Raw genomic sequence first — 20,066 nt, forward strand, 5'->3', positions numbered from 1 at the left:
ACTTTTGTTTAGCTATTTGTGAACACAACTGATATTTGTGTTATGTGCACGCCTCTGCAATGAGCACCTGTGTGTTCATTTAGGCCAATAAACAAGTTTTACGTTTTTTATTTCATACTTTGAACAAGTTGCAAACATGTTTACATAGTGTGGAGGTCTTTCTCCCGTAGGTTCACCTGATGCTGACAAATCCTCCCACAACCTGGATGTCTGCTGTTAAAAATGTCTTCTTTTATTGGCAGCGCACACACGCTAGGACAGCGCACAACTTTTCAGTCTCTCTGGCAATGTCCAGTGCGCACTTCCTCGTTCACTCCAACTCCAACAACCGTGTCTCGGCCCGGCTGCTGCTAATGAGCATGGCGGGTGATTGAACGATCAGCCCCAGCTGGGTAATCCATTCACCTGCCAGCTGTGCTTCGAGGCCGGTCCTTACACACCCCGCTCCGCGGCAGGCCCGGCAGACCACGCCCCCCTCCACATATAGGATGACAAAAAATGACATGAAATATTTCCATAATTCTATCATTTTATTTCAATCTAAAGACCAACACACTTGAAAATGACAGGAAAATCGGTGATCTTCCACGATTGAAACCAACAACACAACAAGGAAGGCAGCAAGACACACACACACACACACACACACACACACACAAAAGAAAACAATTAGTAAAAATCAGCCTCATCACTGAATCAAATTAAGACAGTTGTGATTCATGATGCACTTTACAAAAATACAGTGTTAAAAATGCATCTTTTGTCTTATGAACATTCAGTTGTTCAGTACACACACACACACACACACACACACGCACACACACACACACACAATCAGTAAAAATCAGCCTCATCATTGAATCAAATCATTAAGACAGTTGTGATACATTAAGCAGTTTACAAAAATACAGCATTAAAAATGCATCTTTTGTCTTATGAACATTCAGTTGTCCAGTGTACACACACACACACACACACACACACACACACACACACACACACACACACACACACACACACACACACACACACACACACACACACACACACACACACGGATGTTTTGTCCCAACCGGACATGACCTGCGTGCACATTAAATATTAATAAAAAAGTCCTCCACAGATCCAAGTATTGATTGATTCCGCAGCAGCAGGAAAGACTTGAAAAGGGGGCGGGGCTACTTCCAGGGCCTCTGAACATGGCCGTCCCTGCCGGACGTGGATGACGTGTGAGAAGTGTGAACACTGGATATTTTGGACAGACTGCTGCAGGTGGACATGCGACTGGACGTACGACCTGAACACAACAACATATTGTTTTTGGCAAGAGGACTGCACAAAGTCCAGCGTCAAGTACACTTTCTACAATATTACTGAAACTTTCACCACTGCAATAAACTTATTTGGTCATTTTAGTGGAACACAATAAACCTGTTTCCGCTTAAATGAACAATTACTGCAAAAAAACGTACTTTTTCTACTACATTTATTAATACAATAACAGTATTTTTCTACTAAAATCAACACTATAAACCTACAATTATTACACTTTAATTAATCTACATATTATTGCTGAAGACAGGATGATGAAATGAATGTATTGATGAAGCACAGCATTTTTGCTAAATAATAATATCAACTAAAGAGTGTCTTGTGAGTAGAAAAGTACAATAAAATATAGTATAATAATATAAACTAAAGAGTGTATTATATATGTTAAGTGTGTAGAAAGAATAATAAAATATAATAATAATAATATAAAGTAAAGAGTGTATTATGTTTAGTGCGTCGAAAGAATAGAATAATATAAAGTAAGGAGTGTATTATGTATGTTTAGTGCATAGAAAGAATATAATAATAATAATAATAATATAAACTGAAAAGTGTATTATGTTTTGTGTGTAGAAAGAATAAGATATGATAATCTTATAATAATAATAATAATATGAACTAAATAGTTTATTATGTATGTTTAGTGTGTAGAAAAAAATATAATAATAATAATAATATAAAGTAAAGAGTGTATTATGTATGTTTTGTGTATATAAATAATAATATAATAATAATAATATAAAGTAAAGAGTGTTTTATGTATGTTTAGTGTGTAGAAAGAATATAATAATAACAATAAAAAGTATAGTGTGTGTTATGTATGTTTTGTGTGTAGAAAGAATATTATAATAATAATAATAATAATAATAATAATAATAATAATAATAATAATAATAATAATAATAATAATACTATAAACTGAAAAGTGTATTATGTATCTTTTGTGTGTAGAAAGAATAAGATATAATAATAATAATAATAATAATAATAATATGAACTAAAGAGTTTATTATGTATGTTTAGTGTGTAGAAAAAATATAATAATAATAATAATATAAAGAAAAGAGTGTATTATGTATGTTTTGTGTGCATAAATAATAATATAATAATAATAATAATATAAAATAAAGAGTGTATTATGTATGTTTAGTGTGTAGAAAGAATATAATAATAATAACAATAAAAAGTAAAGAGTGTGTTATGTATGTTTGGTGTGTAGAAAGAATATAATAATAATAATAATAATAATAAAAAGTAAAGAGTGTATTATGTATGTTTAGTGTGTAGAAAGAATATAATAATAAGAAGAAGAAGAATATAAACTGAAAAGTGTATTATGTATGTTTTGTGTGTAGAAGGAATATAATAATAATAAGAAGAATATAAACTGAAAAGTGTATTATGTATGTTCTGTGTGTAGAAAGAATAAGATATAATAATAATAATAATAATAATAATATGAACTAAATTGTTTATTATGTATGTTTAGTGTGTAGAAAGAATATAATAGTAATAATAATATAAAGTAAAGAGTGTATTATGTATGTTTTGTGTGTAGAAAGAATATAATAATGATAATATAAAGTAAAGAGTGTATTATGTATGTTTAGTGTGTAGAAAGACTATAATAATAAAAAGAAGAAGAATATAAACTGAAAAGTGTATTATGTATGTTTTGTGTGTAGAAAGAATAAGATATAATAATAATAATAATAATAATATGAACTAAATAGTGTATTATGTATGTTTAGTGTGTAGAAAAAATATAATAATAATAATATAAAGAAAAAAGTGTATTATGTATGTTTTGTGTGTATAAATAATAATAGAATAATAATAATAATATAAAGTAAAGAGTGTATTATGTATGATTAGTGTGTAGAAAGAATATAATAATAATAACAATACAAAGTAAAGAGTGTGTTATGTATGTTTTGTGTGTAGAAAGAATATAATCATAATAATATAAAGTAAAGAGTGTATTATGTTTAGTGTGTAGAAAGAATATAATAAGAAGAATATAAACTGAAAAGTGTATTATGTATGTTTTGTGTGTAGAAAGAATAAGATATAATAATAATAATAATATGAACTAAATAGTTTATTATGTATGTTTAGTGTGTAGAAAAAATATAATAATAATAATAATATAAAGTAAAGAGTGTATTATGTATGTTTTGTGTGTATAAATAATAATATAATAATAATAATATAAAGTAAAGAGTGTATTATGTATGTTTAGTGTGTAGAAAGAATATAATAATAACAATAAAAAGTAAAGTGTGTTATGTATGTTTTGTGTGTAGAAATAATATAATAATAATAACAATATAAAGTAAAGAGTGTATTATGTATGTTTTCTGTGTAGAAAGAATATAATAATAATAATAATATAAAGTAAAGAGTGTATTATGCATGTTTTGTGTGTAGAAATAATATAATAATAATAATAATAATAATAACAAAGTAAAGAGTGTATTATGTATGTTTAGTGTGTAGAAAGAACATAATAATAATAATAATAATAATAATATAAATTAAATAGAGTATTATGTATGTTTTGTGCATAGAAAGAATATAATACTAATAATATAAGAAGAGTTATTACTGCTGTTGACGGCGATGTTCTCCAGCTGGCCTTCGATCCTGGTGAGCTCGTCGGCAGTGAAGCGCCATCTTTTGTCGGCCACGCGCGAGGGCGGCGGCGGTGGCGAAGCAAGGCACTTCTTCCACTTGGAGGGTGCGGGAGGAGGCTGGCAGGACAGCGGCAGGGTGCCCGTGGTCATGCCCTCAGGGAACTTCTGAGCCACCGCCTTCAGACCTGCGGGACACAGGACACTTGTCGGCTCACGTCGTCACGGCAACGCCTGCGGGCTCCGCCTTATGTACCTCCGCTGAGCAGGAAGAGGTTCTCGAAGCCTCGCTGGCACATCATGGTGGCGCCGTGGCTGGCGATGCGCTCGTCCTCGTCGTACACGATGATGATCTTGCCGTCGGTGTTCTTCTACTCGGGCGGGGTTAAAGGTCAACAACCAACAACGTGGACATCACACAACTGATTGCTGGGTGTTGTGGCCAAACAGCTCCATTTGTGTTTCATCTGACATCACATGGACAAAGATAAGACCTTCTGGAGGAAAGTTCTGTGGTCAGATTAAACAAAATTGGAGATGTTTGGCCACAATACCCAGCAATATGTTTGGAGGAGAAAAGGTGAGGCCTTTAATCCCAGGAACACCACGCCTACCGTCAAGCATGGTGGTGGTAGTATTATGCGCTGGGCCTGTTTTGCTGCCAATGCAACTGGTGTTTTACAGAGAGTAAATGGGACAATGAAAAAGGAGGATTACCTCCCAATTCTTCAGGACAACCTAAAAAAAATCAGCCCGGAGGTTGGGTGTTCCAACAGGACAATGACCCCAAACACACGTCAAAAGTGGTAAAGGAATGGCTAAAGCAGAATAGAATTAAGGTTTTAGAATGGCCTTCCTAAAGTCCTGACTTAAATGTGTGGACAATGCTGAAGAAACAAGTCCATGTCAGAAAACCAACAAATTTAGCTAAATTTTGTCAAGAGTGGTCAAAAATTCAAGCAGAAGCTTGTGGATGGCTACCAAAAGTGCCTTATTGCAGTGAAACTTGCCAAGGGACATGTAAGCAAATATTAACATTGCTGTATGTATACTTTTGACCCAGCAGATTTGGTCACATTTTCAGTAGACCCATCATAAATTCATAAAAGAACCAAACTTTATGAAGGTTTTTTCTAACCAACACGTATGTGCTCCAATCACTCTATCACAAAAAAATAAGAGTTGTAGAAATGATTGGAAACTCAAGACAGCCATGACATTATGTTCTTTACAAGTGTATGTAAACTTTTGATCACGACTGTATGTATATATATATATATATATATATATATATATATATATATATATATATATATATATATATATATATATATATATATATATACTGTATATATATATTGTGGAGAATGCATATATGTTTAAGAGTTATTTCTATATTGATATTCATGTTTGGATCAGCTAGTACTTTAATATTCCTATTCTGTCTTGATGGTCCTTCTTACTCAGCATATATGTCATCAAAAGAATTTGGGATTGACCAGTGACCTTAATTCCCTGGGAGGAAAAGCTGGTATATACCTGTATATATATATATATATATATATATATATATATATATATATATATATATATATATATATATATATAAATATATATATATATAAATATATATATATATATATATATAAATATATATATATATAAATATATATATATATATATATATATAAATATATATATATATAAATATATATATATATATATATATAAATATATATATATATAAATATATATATATATATAAATATATAAATATATATATATATATATATATATATATATAAATATATAAATATATAAATATAAATATATATATATAAATATAAATATAAATATAAATATATATATATATATAAATATATAAATATAAATATATATATATAAATATATATATATATATATATATATATATATATATATATATATATATATATATATATATATATATATATATATATATATATATATATAATGTGTATTCCATGGTCATTGACCTGATTTACTCACATTGTCCTCAAGATGGCAGCAAAGTTGCAGCAATTAAAAAGTCAAATATTAGGGGCCAGATGCCTTCTTAAACTAGTGATGCCTGGCGGGCCCCAAAACCTCAGATGTGCGCGAAGGCCACACATTATGACAAGATCTAGGCGAGGATAAGGATACATATTCCAGCACTTCCTTGGTGTAAGGGTTCATGGTGCGTGACAGCATGGCCATGGGGAAACTGTAGGCTGCGGAGAACATGGGAGACCAACCGTGAGGACCTTATTGTAGGAGGACCAGGAAGGGGCGGAGCCACATACCGCTGACGATGTGGCACTGATCGTAGTTGTCGCGATCACGCATGTCCAGCAGCAGGTAGGGGCAGTCCGGGTACGGCTTATCGGGGTCCGCGTTGTCCGGCGCCTTGCTTTTGTCGCCGTTCATGTTCAGCTCGCCCACACCGTTGATGACGCTGGCAGAAAGGATGACAAGAATAACGTCTTTGCATCTTCTGACATGACACACACTGACAGCTGCCATGGCCTACGAGTAATTACAACCTCCATGTTAGTGACTATTAAACTATTTAATAACAACCTTCATGTTAGTGACTATTAAACTATGTAATTACAACCTTCATGTTAGTGACTATTAAACTATGTAATAACAACCTTCATGTTAGTGACTATTAAACTCTGTAATTACAACCTTCATGTTAGTGACTATTAAACTATTTAATAACAACCTTCATGTTAGTGACTATTAAACTCTGTAATTACAACCTTCATGTTAGTGACTATTAAACTCTGTAATAACAACCTTCATGTTAGTGACTATTAAACTATGTAATTACAACCTTCATGTTAGTGACTATTAAACTATGTAATAACAACCTTCATGTTAGTGACTATTAAACTATGTAATAACAACCTTCATGTTAGTGACTATTAAACTCTGTAATAACAACCTTCATGTTAGTGACTATTAAACTATGTAATAACAACCTTCATGTTAGTGACTATTAAACTCTGTAATAACAACCTTCATGTTAGTGACTATTAAACTATGTAATAACAACCTTCATGTTAGTGACTATTAAACTATGTAATAACAACCTTCATGTTAGTGACTATTAAACTCTGTAATAACAACCTTCATGTTAGTGACTATTAAACTATGTAATAACAACCTTCATGTTAGTGACTATTAAACTCTGTAATAACAACCTTCATGCTAGTGACTATTAAACTATGTAATAACAACCTTCATGCTAGTGACTATTAAACTATGTAATAACAACCTTCATGTTAGTGACTATTAAACTCTGTAATAACAACCTTCATGTTAGTGACTATTAAACTATGTTTAATAACAACCTTCATGTTAGTGACTATTAAACTCTGTAATAACAACCTTCATGCTAGTGACTATTAAACTATGTAATAACAACCTTCATGTTAATGACTATAATAAACTCTGTAATAACAACCTTCATGTTAGTGACTATTAAACTCTGTAATTACAACCTTCATGTTAGTGACTATTAAACTATGTAATAACAACCTTCATGTTAGTGACTATTAAACTATGTAATAACAACCTTCATGTTAGTGACTATTAAACTCTGTAATAACAACCTTCATGTTAGTGACTATTAAACTATGTAATAACAACCTTCATGTTAGTGACTATTAAACTATGTTTAATAACAACCTTCATGTTAGTGACTATTAAACTATGTAATAACAACCTTCATGTTAGTGACTATTAAACTCTGTAATAACAACCTTCATGTTAGTGACTATTAAACTATGTAATAACAACCTTCATGTTAGTGACTATTAAACTCTGTAATTACAACCTTCATGTTAGTGACTATTAAACTATGTAATAACAACCTCCATGTTAGTGACTATTAAACTCTGTAATAACAACCTTCATGTTAGTGACTATTAAACTCTGTAATTACAACCTTCATGTTAGTGACTATTAAACTATGTAATAACAACCTTCATGTTAGTGACTATTAAACTATGTAATAACAACCTTCATGTTAGTGACTATTAAACTATGTAATAACAACCTTCATGTTAGTGACTATTAAACTATGTAATAACAACCTTCATGTTAGTGACTATTAAACTCTGTAATTACAACCTTCATGTTAGTGACTATTAAACTATGTAATAACAACCTTCATGTTAGTGACTATTAAACTATGTAATAACAACCTTCATGTTAGTGACTATTAAACTCTGTAATAACAACCTTCATGTTAGTGACTATTAAACTATGTAATAACAACCTTCATGTTAGTGACTATTAAACTATGTAATAACAACCTTCATGTTAGTGACTATTAAACTATGTAATAACAACCTTCATGTTAGTGACTATTAAACTCTGTAATAACAACCTTCATGTTAGTGACTATTAAACTCTGTAATTACAACCTTCATGTTAGTGACTATTAAACTATGTAATAACAACCTTCATGTTAGTGACTATTAAACTATGTAATAACAACCTTCATGTTAGTGACTATTAAACTATGTAATAACAACCTTCATGTTAGTGACTATTAAACTATGTAATAACAACCTTCATGTTAGTGACTATTAAACTCTGTAATAACAACCTTCATGTTAGTGACTATTAAACTATGTAATAACAACCTTCATGTTAGTGACTATTAAACTATGTAATAACAACCTTCATGTTAGTGACTATTAAACTCTGTAATAACAACCTTCATGTTAGTGACTATTAAACTATGTAATAACAACCTTCATGTTAGTGACTATTAAACTATGTAATAACAACCTTCATGTTAGTGACTATTAAACTCTGTAATAACAACCTTCATGTTAGTGACTATTAAACTCTGTAATTACAACCTTCATGTTAGTGACTATTAAACTATGTAATAACAACCTTCATGTTAGTGACTATTAAACTCTGTAATTACAACCTTCATGTTAGTGACTATTAAACTATGTAATAACAACCTTCATGTTAGTGACTATTAAACTATGTTTAATAACAACCTTCATGTTAGTGACTATTAAACTATGTAATAACAACCTTCATGTTAGTGACTATTAAACTCTGTAATAACAACCTTCATGTTAGTGACTATTAAACTCTGTAATTACAACCTTCATGTTAGTGACTATTAAACTATGTAATAACAACCTTCATGTTAGTGACTATTAAACTATGTAATAACAACCTTCATGTTAGTGACTATTAAACTCTGTAATTACAACCTTCATGTTAGTGACTATTAAACTATGTACTAACAACCTTCATGTTAGTGACTATTAAACTATGTTTAATAACAACCTTCATGTTAGTGACTATTAAACTATGTAATAACAACCTTCATGTTAGTGACTATTAAACTCTGTAATAACAACCTTCATGTTAGTGACTATTAAACTCTGTAATAACAACCTTCATGTTAGTGACTATTAAACTATGTAATAACAACCTTCATGTTAGTGACTATTAAACTATGTAATAACAACCTTCATGTTAGTGACTATTAAACTATGTAATAACAACCTTCATGCTAGTGACTATTAAACTATGTAATAACAACCTTCACGTTAGTGACTATTAAACTCTGTAATAACAACCTTCATGCTAGTGACTATTAAACTATGTAATAACAACCTTCATGTTAGAGACTATTAAACTCTGTAATAACAACCTTCTTGTTAGGGACTATTAAACTCTGTAATAACAACCTTCATGTTAGTGACTATTAAACTCTGTAATAACAACCTTCATGTTAGTGACTATTAAACTATGTAATAACAACCTTCATGTTAGTGACTATTAAACTCTGTAATTACAACCTTCATGTTAGTGACTATTAAACTATGTAATAACAACCTTCATGTTAGTGACTATTAAACTATGTAATAACAACCTTCATGTTAGTGACTATTAAACTCTGTAATTACAACCTTCATGTTAGTGACTATTAAACTATGTAATAACAACCTTCATGTTAGTGACTATTAAACTATGTAATAACAACCTTCATGTTAGTGACTATTAAACTCTGTAATAACAACCTTCATGTTAGTGACTATTAAACTATGTAATAACAACCTTCATGTTAGTGACTATTAAACTATGTAATAACAACCTTCATGTTAGTGACTATTAAACTATGTAATAACAACCTTCATGTTAGTGACTATTAAACTCTGTAATTACAACCTTCATGTTAGTGACTATTAAACTATGTAATAACAACCTTCATGTTAGTGACTATTAAACTATATAATAACAACCTTCATTTTAGTGACTATTAAACTATGTAATAACAACCTTCATGTTAGTGACTATTAAACTATGTAATAACAACCTTCATGTTAGTGACTATTAAACTATGTAATAACAACCTTCATGTTAGTGACTATTAAACTCTGTAATTACAACCTTCATGTTAGTGACTATTAAACTATGTAATAACAACCTTCATGTTAGTGACTATTAAACTATGTAATAACAACCTTCATGTTAGTGACTATTAAACTGTGTAATAACAACCTTCATGTTAGTGACTATTAAACTCTGTAATAACAACCTTCATGTTAGTGACTATTAAACTATGTAATAACAACCTTCATGTTAGTGACTATTAAACTATGTAATAACAACCTTCATGTTAGTGACTATTAAACTATGTAATAACAACCTTTTAACAATCTTCATGTTAGTGACTATTAAACTATTTAATAACAACCTTCATGTTAGTGACTATTATACTATGTAATAACAACCTTCATGTTAGTGACTATTAAACTATGTAATAACAACCTTCATGTTAGTGACTATTAAACTATTTAATAACAACCTTCATGTTAGTGACTATTATACTATGTAATAACAACCTTCATGTTAGTGACTATTAAACTATGTAATAACAACCTTCATGTTAGTGACTATTAAACTATTTAATAACAACCTTCATGTTAGTGACTATTATACTATGTAATAACAACCTTCATGTTAGTGACTATTAAACTATGTAATAACAACCTTCATGTTAGTGACTATTAAACTCTGTAATTACAACCTTCATGTTAGTGACTATTAAACTATGTAATAACAACCTCCATGTTAGTGACTATTAAACTCTGTAATAACAACCTTCATGTTAGTGACTATTAAACTCTGTAATTACAACCTTCATGTTAGTGACTATTAAACTATGTAATAACAACCTTCATGTTAGTGACTATTAAACTATGTAATAACAACCTTCATGTTAGTGACTATTAAACTGTGTAATAACAACCTTCATGTTAGTGACTATTAAACTCTGTAATAACAACCTTCATGTTAGTGACTATTAAACTATGTAATAACAACCTTCATGTTAGTGACTATTAAACTATGTAATAACAACCTTCATGTTAGTGACTATTAAACTATGTAATAACAACCTTTTAACAATCTTCATGTTAGTGACTATTAAACTATTTAATAACAACCTTCATGTTAGTGACTATTATACTATGTAATAACAACCTTCATGTTAGTGACTATTAAACTATGTAATAACAACCTTCATGTTAGTGACTATTAAACTATTTAATAACAACCTTCATGTTAGTGACTATTATACTATGTAATAACAACCTTCATGTTAGTGACTATTAAACTATGTAATAACAACCTTCATGTTAGTGACTATTAAACTATTTAATAACAACCTTCATGTTAGTGACTATTATACTATGTAATAACAACCTTCATGTTAGTGACTATTAAACTATTTAATAACAACCTTCATGTTAGTGACTATTAAACTATGTAATAACAACCTTCATGTTAGTGACTATTAAACTCTGTAATAACAACCTTCATGCTAGTGACTATTAAACTATGTAATAACAACCTTCATGTTAGAGACTATTAAACTCTGTAATAACAACCTTCTTGTTAGGGACTATTAAACTCTGTAATAACAACCTTCATGTTAGTGACTATTAAACTATGTAATAACAACCTTCATGTTAGTGACTATTAAACTATTTAATAACAACCTTCATGTTAGTGACTATTAAACTCTGTAATAACAACCTTCATGTTAGTGACTATTAAACTATGTAATAACAACCTTTTAACAATCTTCATGTTAGTGACTATTAAACTATTTAATAACAACCTTCATGTTAGTGACTATTATACTATGTAATAACAACCTTCATGTTAGTGACTATTAAACTATGTAATAACAACCTTCATGTTAGTGACTATTAAACTATTTAATAACAACCTTCATGTTAGTGACTATTATACTATGTAATAACAACCTTCATGTTAGTGACTATTAAACTATTTAATAACAACCTTCATGTTAGTGACTATTAAACTATGTAATAACAACCTTCATGTTAGTGACTATTATACTATGTGATAACAAACGTTTATGTTAGTAGACACTAAATGCTACCTTAGCAGAGTGGACCTGCCCTGGCCGGAGTCCTGCTCCTGTGCCCCGTCCTGACGCCCTGAAGGTCCCAACCTCTCGGGTGAGCCGTTTGACTCCGCCTCTGCCTTTGCCACCATCACGCCGTCACCGTCTGTGTGAGAGACACTCTTCAACCCGGGTCACGTGATGCTAATTGTTGGGTCTTACAACCCGGGTCACGTCCGACATGATGCTAAATGTTTGTGATGCTAATTGTTGGGTCTTACAACCCGGGTCACGTCCGACATGATGCTAAATGTTTGTGATGCTAATTGTTGGGTCTTACAACCCGGGTCACGTCCGACATGATGCTAAATGTTTGTGATGCCAATTGTTGGGTCTTACAACCCGGGTCACGTCCGACATGATGCTAAATGTTTGTGATGCCAATTGTTGGGTCTTACAACCCGGGTCACGTCCGACATGATGCTAAATGTTTGTGATGCTAATTGTTGGGCCTTACAACCCGGGTCACGTCAGACATGATGCTAAATGTTTGTGATGCTAATTGTTGGGTCTTACAACCCGGGTCACGTCAGACATGATGCTAAATGTTTGTGATGCTAATTGTTGGGTCTTACAACCCGGGTCACGTCCGACATGATGCTAAATGTTTGTGATGCTAATTGTTGGGTCTTACAACCCGGGTCACGTCCGACATGATGCTAAATGTCTGTGATGCTAATTGTTGGGTCTTACAACCCGGGTCACGTCCGACATGATGCTAAATGTTTGTGATGCTAATTGTTGGGTCTTACAACCCGGGTCACGTCAGACATGATGCTAAATGTTTGTGATGCTAATTGTTGGGTCTTACAACCCGGGTCACGTCAGACATGATGCTAAATGTTTGTGATGCTAATTGTTGGGTCTTACAACCCGGGTCACGTCCGACATGATGCTAAATGTTTGTGATGCTAATTGTTGGGTCTTACAACCCGGGTCACGTCAGACATGATGCTAAATGTTTGTGATGCTAATTGTTGCGTCTTACCATCCAGGCCGTGACTGGAATCCCCACTGACACATTCGGCGAAGTCCGACACGGACGCCACCTGAAGGATCTGAGGTGTCAGCGGGAAATGTTCAAAGTTAACACAACTTGACTTCTTTTTTTACACTTAAGTGAGCTAAAACATTGCCTGTACACTTTTAAAGCTTCAATGATGGTGTTTGAGGAACATTTGCCCTCCTTTTGGCAGAAAAGAACACCTTAGAAATCCCTAAATTTGATTCTGCTAGAAGGCACATTTGTTGAGCTTACACTGTTAGTTATCTATCACATTGCAAAAAAGTTGTCACAGGGGCATTTTTACCACTGTGTTACATGGCCTTTCCTTTTAACAACACTCAGTAAACGTTTGGGAACTGAGGAGACACATTTTTGAAGCTTTTCAGGTGGAATTTTTCCCCATTCTTGCTTGATGTACAGCTTAAGTTGTTCAACAGTCCGGGGGTCTCCGTTGTGGTATTTTAGGCTTCATAATGAGCCACACATTTTCAATGGGAGACAGGTCTGGACTACAGGCAGGCCAGTCTAGTACCCGCACTCTTTTTACTATGAAGCCACGCTGTTGTAACACGTGGCTTGGCATTGTCTTGCTGAAATAAGCAGGGGCGTCTATGGTAACGTTGTTTGGATGGCAACATATGTTGCTCCAAAACCTGTATGTACCTTTCAGCATTAATGGTGCCTTCACAGATGTGTAAGTTACCCATGTCTTGGGCACTAATACACCCCCATACCATCACACATGCTGGCTTCTGAACTTTGCGCCTAGAACAATTCGGAAGTTTTTTTTCCTCTTTGGTCCGTAGGCCACAACGTCCACAGTTTCCAAAAACAATGAAATGTGGACTCGTCAGACCACAGAACACTTTTTCACTTTGCATCAGTCCATCTTAGATAAGCTCGGGCCCAGCGAAGCCAGCTGCGTTTCTGGGTGTTGTTGATAAATGGCTATCGCTTTGTAAAGTACAGTTTTAACTTGCACTTACAGATGTAGCGCCCAACTGTAGTTACTGACTGTGGTTTTCTGAAGTGTTCCTGAGCTCATGTGGTGATATCCTTTACACACTGATGTCGCTCTTTGATGCAGTACTGCCTGTGGGATTCAAGGTCACGGGCATTCAATGTTACATGCAGTGATTTCTCCAGATTCTCTGAACCTTTTGACGATATTACGGACCGTAGATGGTGAAATCCCTAAATTCCTTGCAATAGCTGGTTGAGAAATGTTGTTCTTAAACTGTTGGACAATTTGCTCACGCATTTGTTGACAAAGTGGTGACCCTCGCCCCGTCCTTGTTTGTGAACGACAGAGCATTTCATGGAAGCTGCTTTTATACCCAATCATGGCACCCACCTTTTCCCAATTAGCCTGTTCACCTGTGGGATGTTGCAAGTAAGTGTTTTGATGAGCATTCCTCAACTTTCTCAGTCTTTTTTGCCACTTGTCCCAGCTTTTTTGAAACATGTGGCAGGTATCAAATTCCAAATGAGCTAATATTTGCAAAAAATAACAAAGTTTTCCAGTTCGAACGTTAAATATCTTGTCTTTGCAGTCTATTCAATTGAATATAAGTTGAAAAGGATTTGAAAATAATTGTATTCTGTTTTTATTTACCATTTACAGACGTGCCAACTTCACTGGTTTTGGGGTTTGTACAAAAACCGTTAAATACGTGCCGTACACATTCTAACTTGAACTCCTATTCCAAAACAAGCTGAGTGGAATCTTACCAGTTCTGCAAATGTTGTCACTTTAAAGCGTTTGTAGATTTCCCCTCGGTTAAACTTGTAGTCTGGAGGGCAAAGAAGAAGAAACTAAGTCATTCACAAACAGACGAATAAGGGCCAAATAAATGTTTGTTATAACTCTTTTTGATGTCCTCTAGGCGCTCCAAATACTTGGTGAGGCTGACCCCTGGTTCCAAGACACAGAAATGAAAGTTTAATAGTGGGAATGGTTTAGAAATATGACATTATTATGGTACGCAAACCTGTGTCCAGTTTTGTTTTGATGTGCTGATACTTTGCATTCTTCGGTATGCGTTTGGTCATGTACTGTGATGGAAGAAAATATAATTTTGGTCATGAACTGTGATGGAAGAAAATATAATTTTGGTCATGTACTGTGATGGAAGAAAATACAATTTTGGTCATGAACTGTGATGGAAGAAAAGACAATTTTGGTCATGTACTGTGATGGAAGAAAATATAATTTTGTCATGTATTTTGATGGAAGAAAAGACAATTTTGGTCATGAACTGTGATGGAAGAAAATATAATTTTGGTCATGAACTGTGATGGAAGAAAAGACCATTTTGGTCATGTACTGTGATGGAAGAAAAGACCATTTTGGTCATGTACTGTGATGGAAGAAAATATTTTTGGTCATGCATTGTGATGGAAGAAAAGACAATTTGGGTCATGAACTGTGATGGAAGAAAATATAATTTTGTCATGTATTTTGATGGAAGAAAAGACCATTTTGGTCATGAAATGTGATGGAAGAAAATACAATTTTGGTCATGAACTGTGATGGAAGAAAATATAACTTTGGTCATGAACTGTGATGGAAGAAAATATAACTTTGGTCATGTACTGTGATGGAAGAAAATATAACTTTGGTCATGTACTGTGATGGAAGAAAATATAACTTCATGAAATGTGATGGAAGAAAAGACAATTTTGGTCATGAAATATGATGGAAGAAAAGACCATTTTGGTCATGAAATGTGATGGAAGAAAATACAATTTTGGTCATGTACTGTGATGGAAGAAAAGACAATTTTGGTCATGAACTGTGATGGAAGAAAACACAATTTTGGTCATGTACTGTGATGGAAGAAAATATAATTTTGTTAATGAACTGTGATGGAAGAAAAGACAATTATGGTCATGAACTGTGATAGAAGAAAAGACAATTTTGGTCATGAAATGTGATGGAAGAAAAGACCATTTTGGTCATGAAATGTGATGGAAGAAAATACAATTTCGGTCATGTACTGTGATGGAAAAAAACATAATTTTGGTCATGTACTGTGATGGAAGAAAAGACAATTTTGGTCATGAATTGTGAGGGAAGAAAATACAATTTTGGTCATGAACTGTGATGGAAGAAAATACAATTTTGGTCATGAACTGTGATGGAAGAAAAGACAATTTTGGTCATGAAAAGTGATGGAAGAAAAGACCATTTTGGTCATGAATTGTGAGGGAAGAAAATACAATTTTGGTCATGAACTGTGATGGAAGAAAAGACCATTTTGGTCATGTACTGTGATGGAAGAAAATATAATTTTGGCATGTATTGTGATGGAAGAAAATATTTTTGGTCATGCACTGTGATGGAAGAAAAGACAATTTGGCTCATGAAATGTGATGGAAGAAAATACAATTTTGGTCATGTATTGTGATGGAACAAAAGACAATTTTGGTCATGTACAGTGATGGAAGAAAATATAATTTTGTAATGTATTGTGATGGAAGAAAAGACAATTTTGGTCATGAAATGTGATGGAAGAAAATACAATTTTGGTCATGAAATGTGATGGAAGAAAAGACAATTTTGGTCATGAATTGTGAGGGAAGAAAATACAATTTTGGTCATGAACTGTGATGGAAGAAAAGACAATTTTGGTCATGAATTGTGAGGGAAGAAAATACAATTTTGGTCATGAATTGTGAGGGAAGAAAATACAATTTTGGTCATGAACTGTGATGGAAGAAAGGACAATTTTGTCATGTGTTGTGATGGAAGAAAACACAATTTTGGTCATGTACTGTGATAGAAGAAAAGACAATTTCGGTCATGTACTGTGATGGAAGAAAACATAATTTTGGTCATGTACTGTGATGGAAGAAAACATAATTTTGGTCATGTACTGTGATGGAAGAAAAGACAATTTTGGTCATGAAATGTGATGGAAGAAAAGACAATTTTGGTCATGAAATGTGATGGAAGAAAAGACAATTTTGGTCATGAATTGTGAGGGAAGAAAATACAATTTTGGTCATGAACTGTGATGGAAGAAAAGACAATTTTGGTCATGAATTGTGAGGGAAGAAAATACAAGTTTGGTCATGAACTGTGATGGAATTAAAGACCATTTTGGTCATGTATTGTGATGGAAGAAAGGACAATTCTTGACAGAATAGTTAGCAGGTGCTGTGGGGTTGCCATAGCAACATGACATGGAGCTCAAACGGCAGCTAGCCAGCTAGCATAGCTTCAGTCAGTTAACCCCCGTATTGGCGCAAATGTACACACATTATACTTCACATTATCAGGGCAAGTATGACAAATACGAAGTACTGACGCAGGAAAGTACCTTGTTTCCGCCGATGCCTCTGTACAGCGACATCTTCCTCTCCAAAAGACGGAATGCCTTGAAAACCAAACGCGACGTTTCTTCACACTAAGACACAATTTAAACGTCGCTGCACAAAAAAAAAAAAAGTATTAACAACGCCGTGCCACGAAAAGCAATATTGTGGCTTTTATTGAAACGTTGGCTTTTTTTTTTTTTAAAGAAACGGAGCTCTCCCGTGCTAACAAGCCAGACCTAACTAGTCAACTGATGAGCCATCGCTCACAGGCTAAACAATCAAGCTGGTGACTAGCGTCGCCTCCGTGATGCAACACAGACGTCGGCGACACAACAAGGAGACGTGTTTTCAAGACAATGCCTCAAAAGCATGACAATGGCGCCTTTACATCATCACAATCATTACATCAACGACGACATGACGTCTTCATTGAGCCTTGCATGGTGCTAGTCTCCGTTAGCTTAGCTCTCGGTGCTGATTGGGCAGTGCTGACGTTTTCCAACCAATCACAAACGCCTTTGGGCGGCACTGACTTCATTCAACCAATCACAGAAGCCGATACTGTCCTTCTTGTACAACCGGTTGCACAGCGGCGGAATACTTTTTTTTGGTCATATTTTCGCCGGGTATGAAGTCAGTTAGTCACCTTACAGGCATGCAAACATTGTTCGATGATGTTCAAATGTCTCCTCCATCCAACAGTGCAGAATGATAAGCACTTAAAAGCTCACAAACGTACGAAAATAATGAAAAACTACAAGTGGCGATGTAACGCCTGCAGTAATATTTTGAGTTCAACGCCTCGTAGAAATAGGCAAGTTACTTGTATCCTAGTGATAATTTGGATTATTATGAACCAACAAATGTACATTCACCGTGTTTTAGTAACGCGTTTTAGTAGAAATAGGCAAGTAACTTGTATCCTAGTGATAATTTGGATTATTATGAACCAACAAATGTACATTCACCGTGTTTTAGTAACGCGTTTTAGTAGAAATAGGCAAGTTACTTGTATCCTAGTGATAATTTGGATTATTATCAACCAACAAATGAACATTCACCGCGTTTTAGTAACGCAACTTCAACCGAAGCCCTCGAATTTTAAACTCCCTTCAATCGATGCGCTGATTGGGCGGTGTTTACTTTTTCCAACGAATCACAGACACCATTGGGAAGCATTGACATTTTCCCAACCAATCACAGACGTCATTGGGAAGCACTGACTTTTTCCAGCCAATAACAGGCACCGATACTGTATCACGTCAACAACAGTAGGCTAGTGTGGTTGAGAGTGCTTGTCAATAATTGGACGCTATTATATGCGATGTAGCGCGTGCAGTGATATTTTGAGTTCAATACCTCGTAGAAATAGGCAAGTTACGTGTATCCCAGTGATAATTTAGATTATTATGAACCAACTAATGAACATTTACCGCGTTTTAGTAAAGCAACTTCAACCGAAGCCCTCGAATTTTCACCTCTTTTCAATCGATGCGCTGATTGGGCGGTGCTGACTTTTCCCCAACCAATCACAGACGTCATTTTGAAGCATTGACTTTTCCCAACCAATCACGGACGCTATTGGGGAGCGCTGACTTTTTCTAGCCAATAGCAGGCACCGATACTGTATCACGTCAACAACAGTAAGATAGTGTGGTTGAGAGTGCTTGTCATTCTGCACTATTATATGCGATGTAACGCGTGCAGTAATATTTTGAGTTTAACGCCTCGTAGAAATAGGCAAGTTCCGTGTATCCCAGTGATAATTTGGATTATTATGAACGAACAAATGAACATTTACCGCGTTTTAGTAGCAACTTCAACCGAAGCCCTAGAATTGTCACCTCTCTTCAATCGAAGCGCTGATTGGGCAGTGCTGAATTTTGCCCAACCAATCACAGACGTCATTGGGACGTGTTGACTTTTCCAACCAATCACAGACGCTATTGGGGAGCGCTGACTTTTTCTAGCCAATAACAGGCACCGATACTGTATCACGTCAACAACAGTAAGATAGTGTGGTTGAGAGTGCTTGTCATTCTGCACTATTATATGCGATGTAACGCGTGCAGTAATATTTTGAGTTTAACGCCTCGTAGAAATAGGCAAGTTCCGTGTATCCCAGTGATAATTTGGATTATTATGAACCAACAAATGAACATTTACCGCGTTTTAGTAACGCAACTTCAACCGAAGCCCTAGAATTGTCACCTCTCTTCAATCGAAGCGCTGATTGGGCAGTGCTGACTTTTGCCCAACCAATCAC

The 20,066-nt window shown here is 33.9% G+C and overlaps 1 protein-coding gene across 6 annotated transcripts; it reads right to left on the reverse strand.

The window, feature by feature from the left end:
* Positions 1-511: 511 nt before the first annotated feature.
* cep41 (centrosomal protein 41) lies at positions 512-19,619 on the reverse strand. Of its 6 annotated transcripts, none has more exons than XM_062040730.1 (12): positions 19,602-19,619; positions 17,803-17,911; positions 15,469-15,532; positions 15,345-15,392; positions 15,209-15,270; positions 13,460-13,529; positions 12,448-12,577; positions 6,290-6,441; positions 6,150-6,217; positions 4,222-4,336; positions 3,941-4,153; positions 512-1,297 (listed from the first exon to the last, which is right to left on the reverse strand). In XM_062040730.1, the coding sequence occupies exons 2-12, from the start codon at positions 17,833-17,835 to the stop codon at positions 1,179-1,181; spliced, it is 1,074 nt and encodes a 357-aa protein (XP_061896714.1). In that variant the 5' UTR covers positions 17,836-17,911; positions 19,602-19,619; the 3' UTR covers positions 512-1,178. The 6 variants fall into 6 exon arrangements, with proteins under 6 accessions (XP_061896714.1, XP_061896715.1, XP_061896712.1 ...); XM_062040731.1 differs by lacking the exon at positions 19,602-19,619 and adding an exon at positions 19,234-19,251; XM_062040728.1 differs by lacking the exon at positions 19,602-19,619 and adding an exon at positions 18,782-18,865.
* Between the last annotated feature and the right edge of the window lie 447 nt (positions 19,620-20,066).

The sequence above is a fragment of the Entelurus aequoreus genome, linkage group LG03, assembly GCF_033978785.1.
Source record: "Entelurus aequoreus isolate RoL-2023_Sb linkage group LG03, RoL_Eaeq_v1.1, whole genome shotgun sequence".
Classification (NCBI taxonomy): Eukaryota; Metazoa; Chordata; class Actinopteri; order Syngnathiformes; family Syngnathidae; genus Entelurus; species Entelurus aequoreus.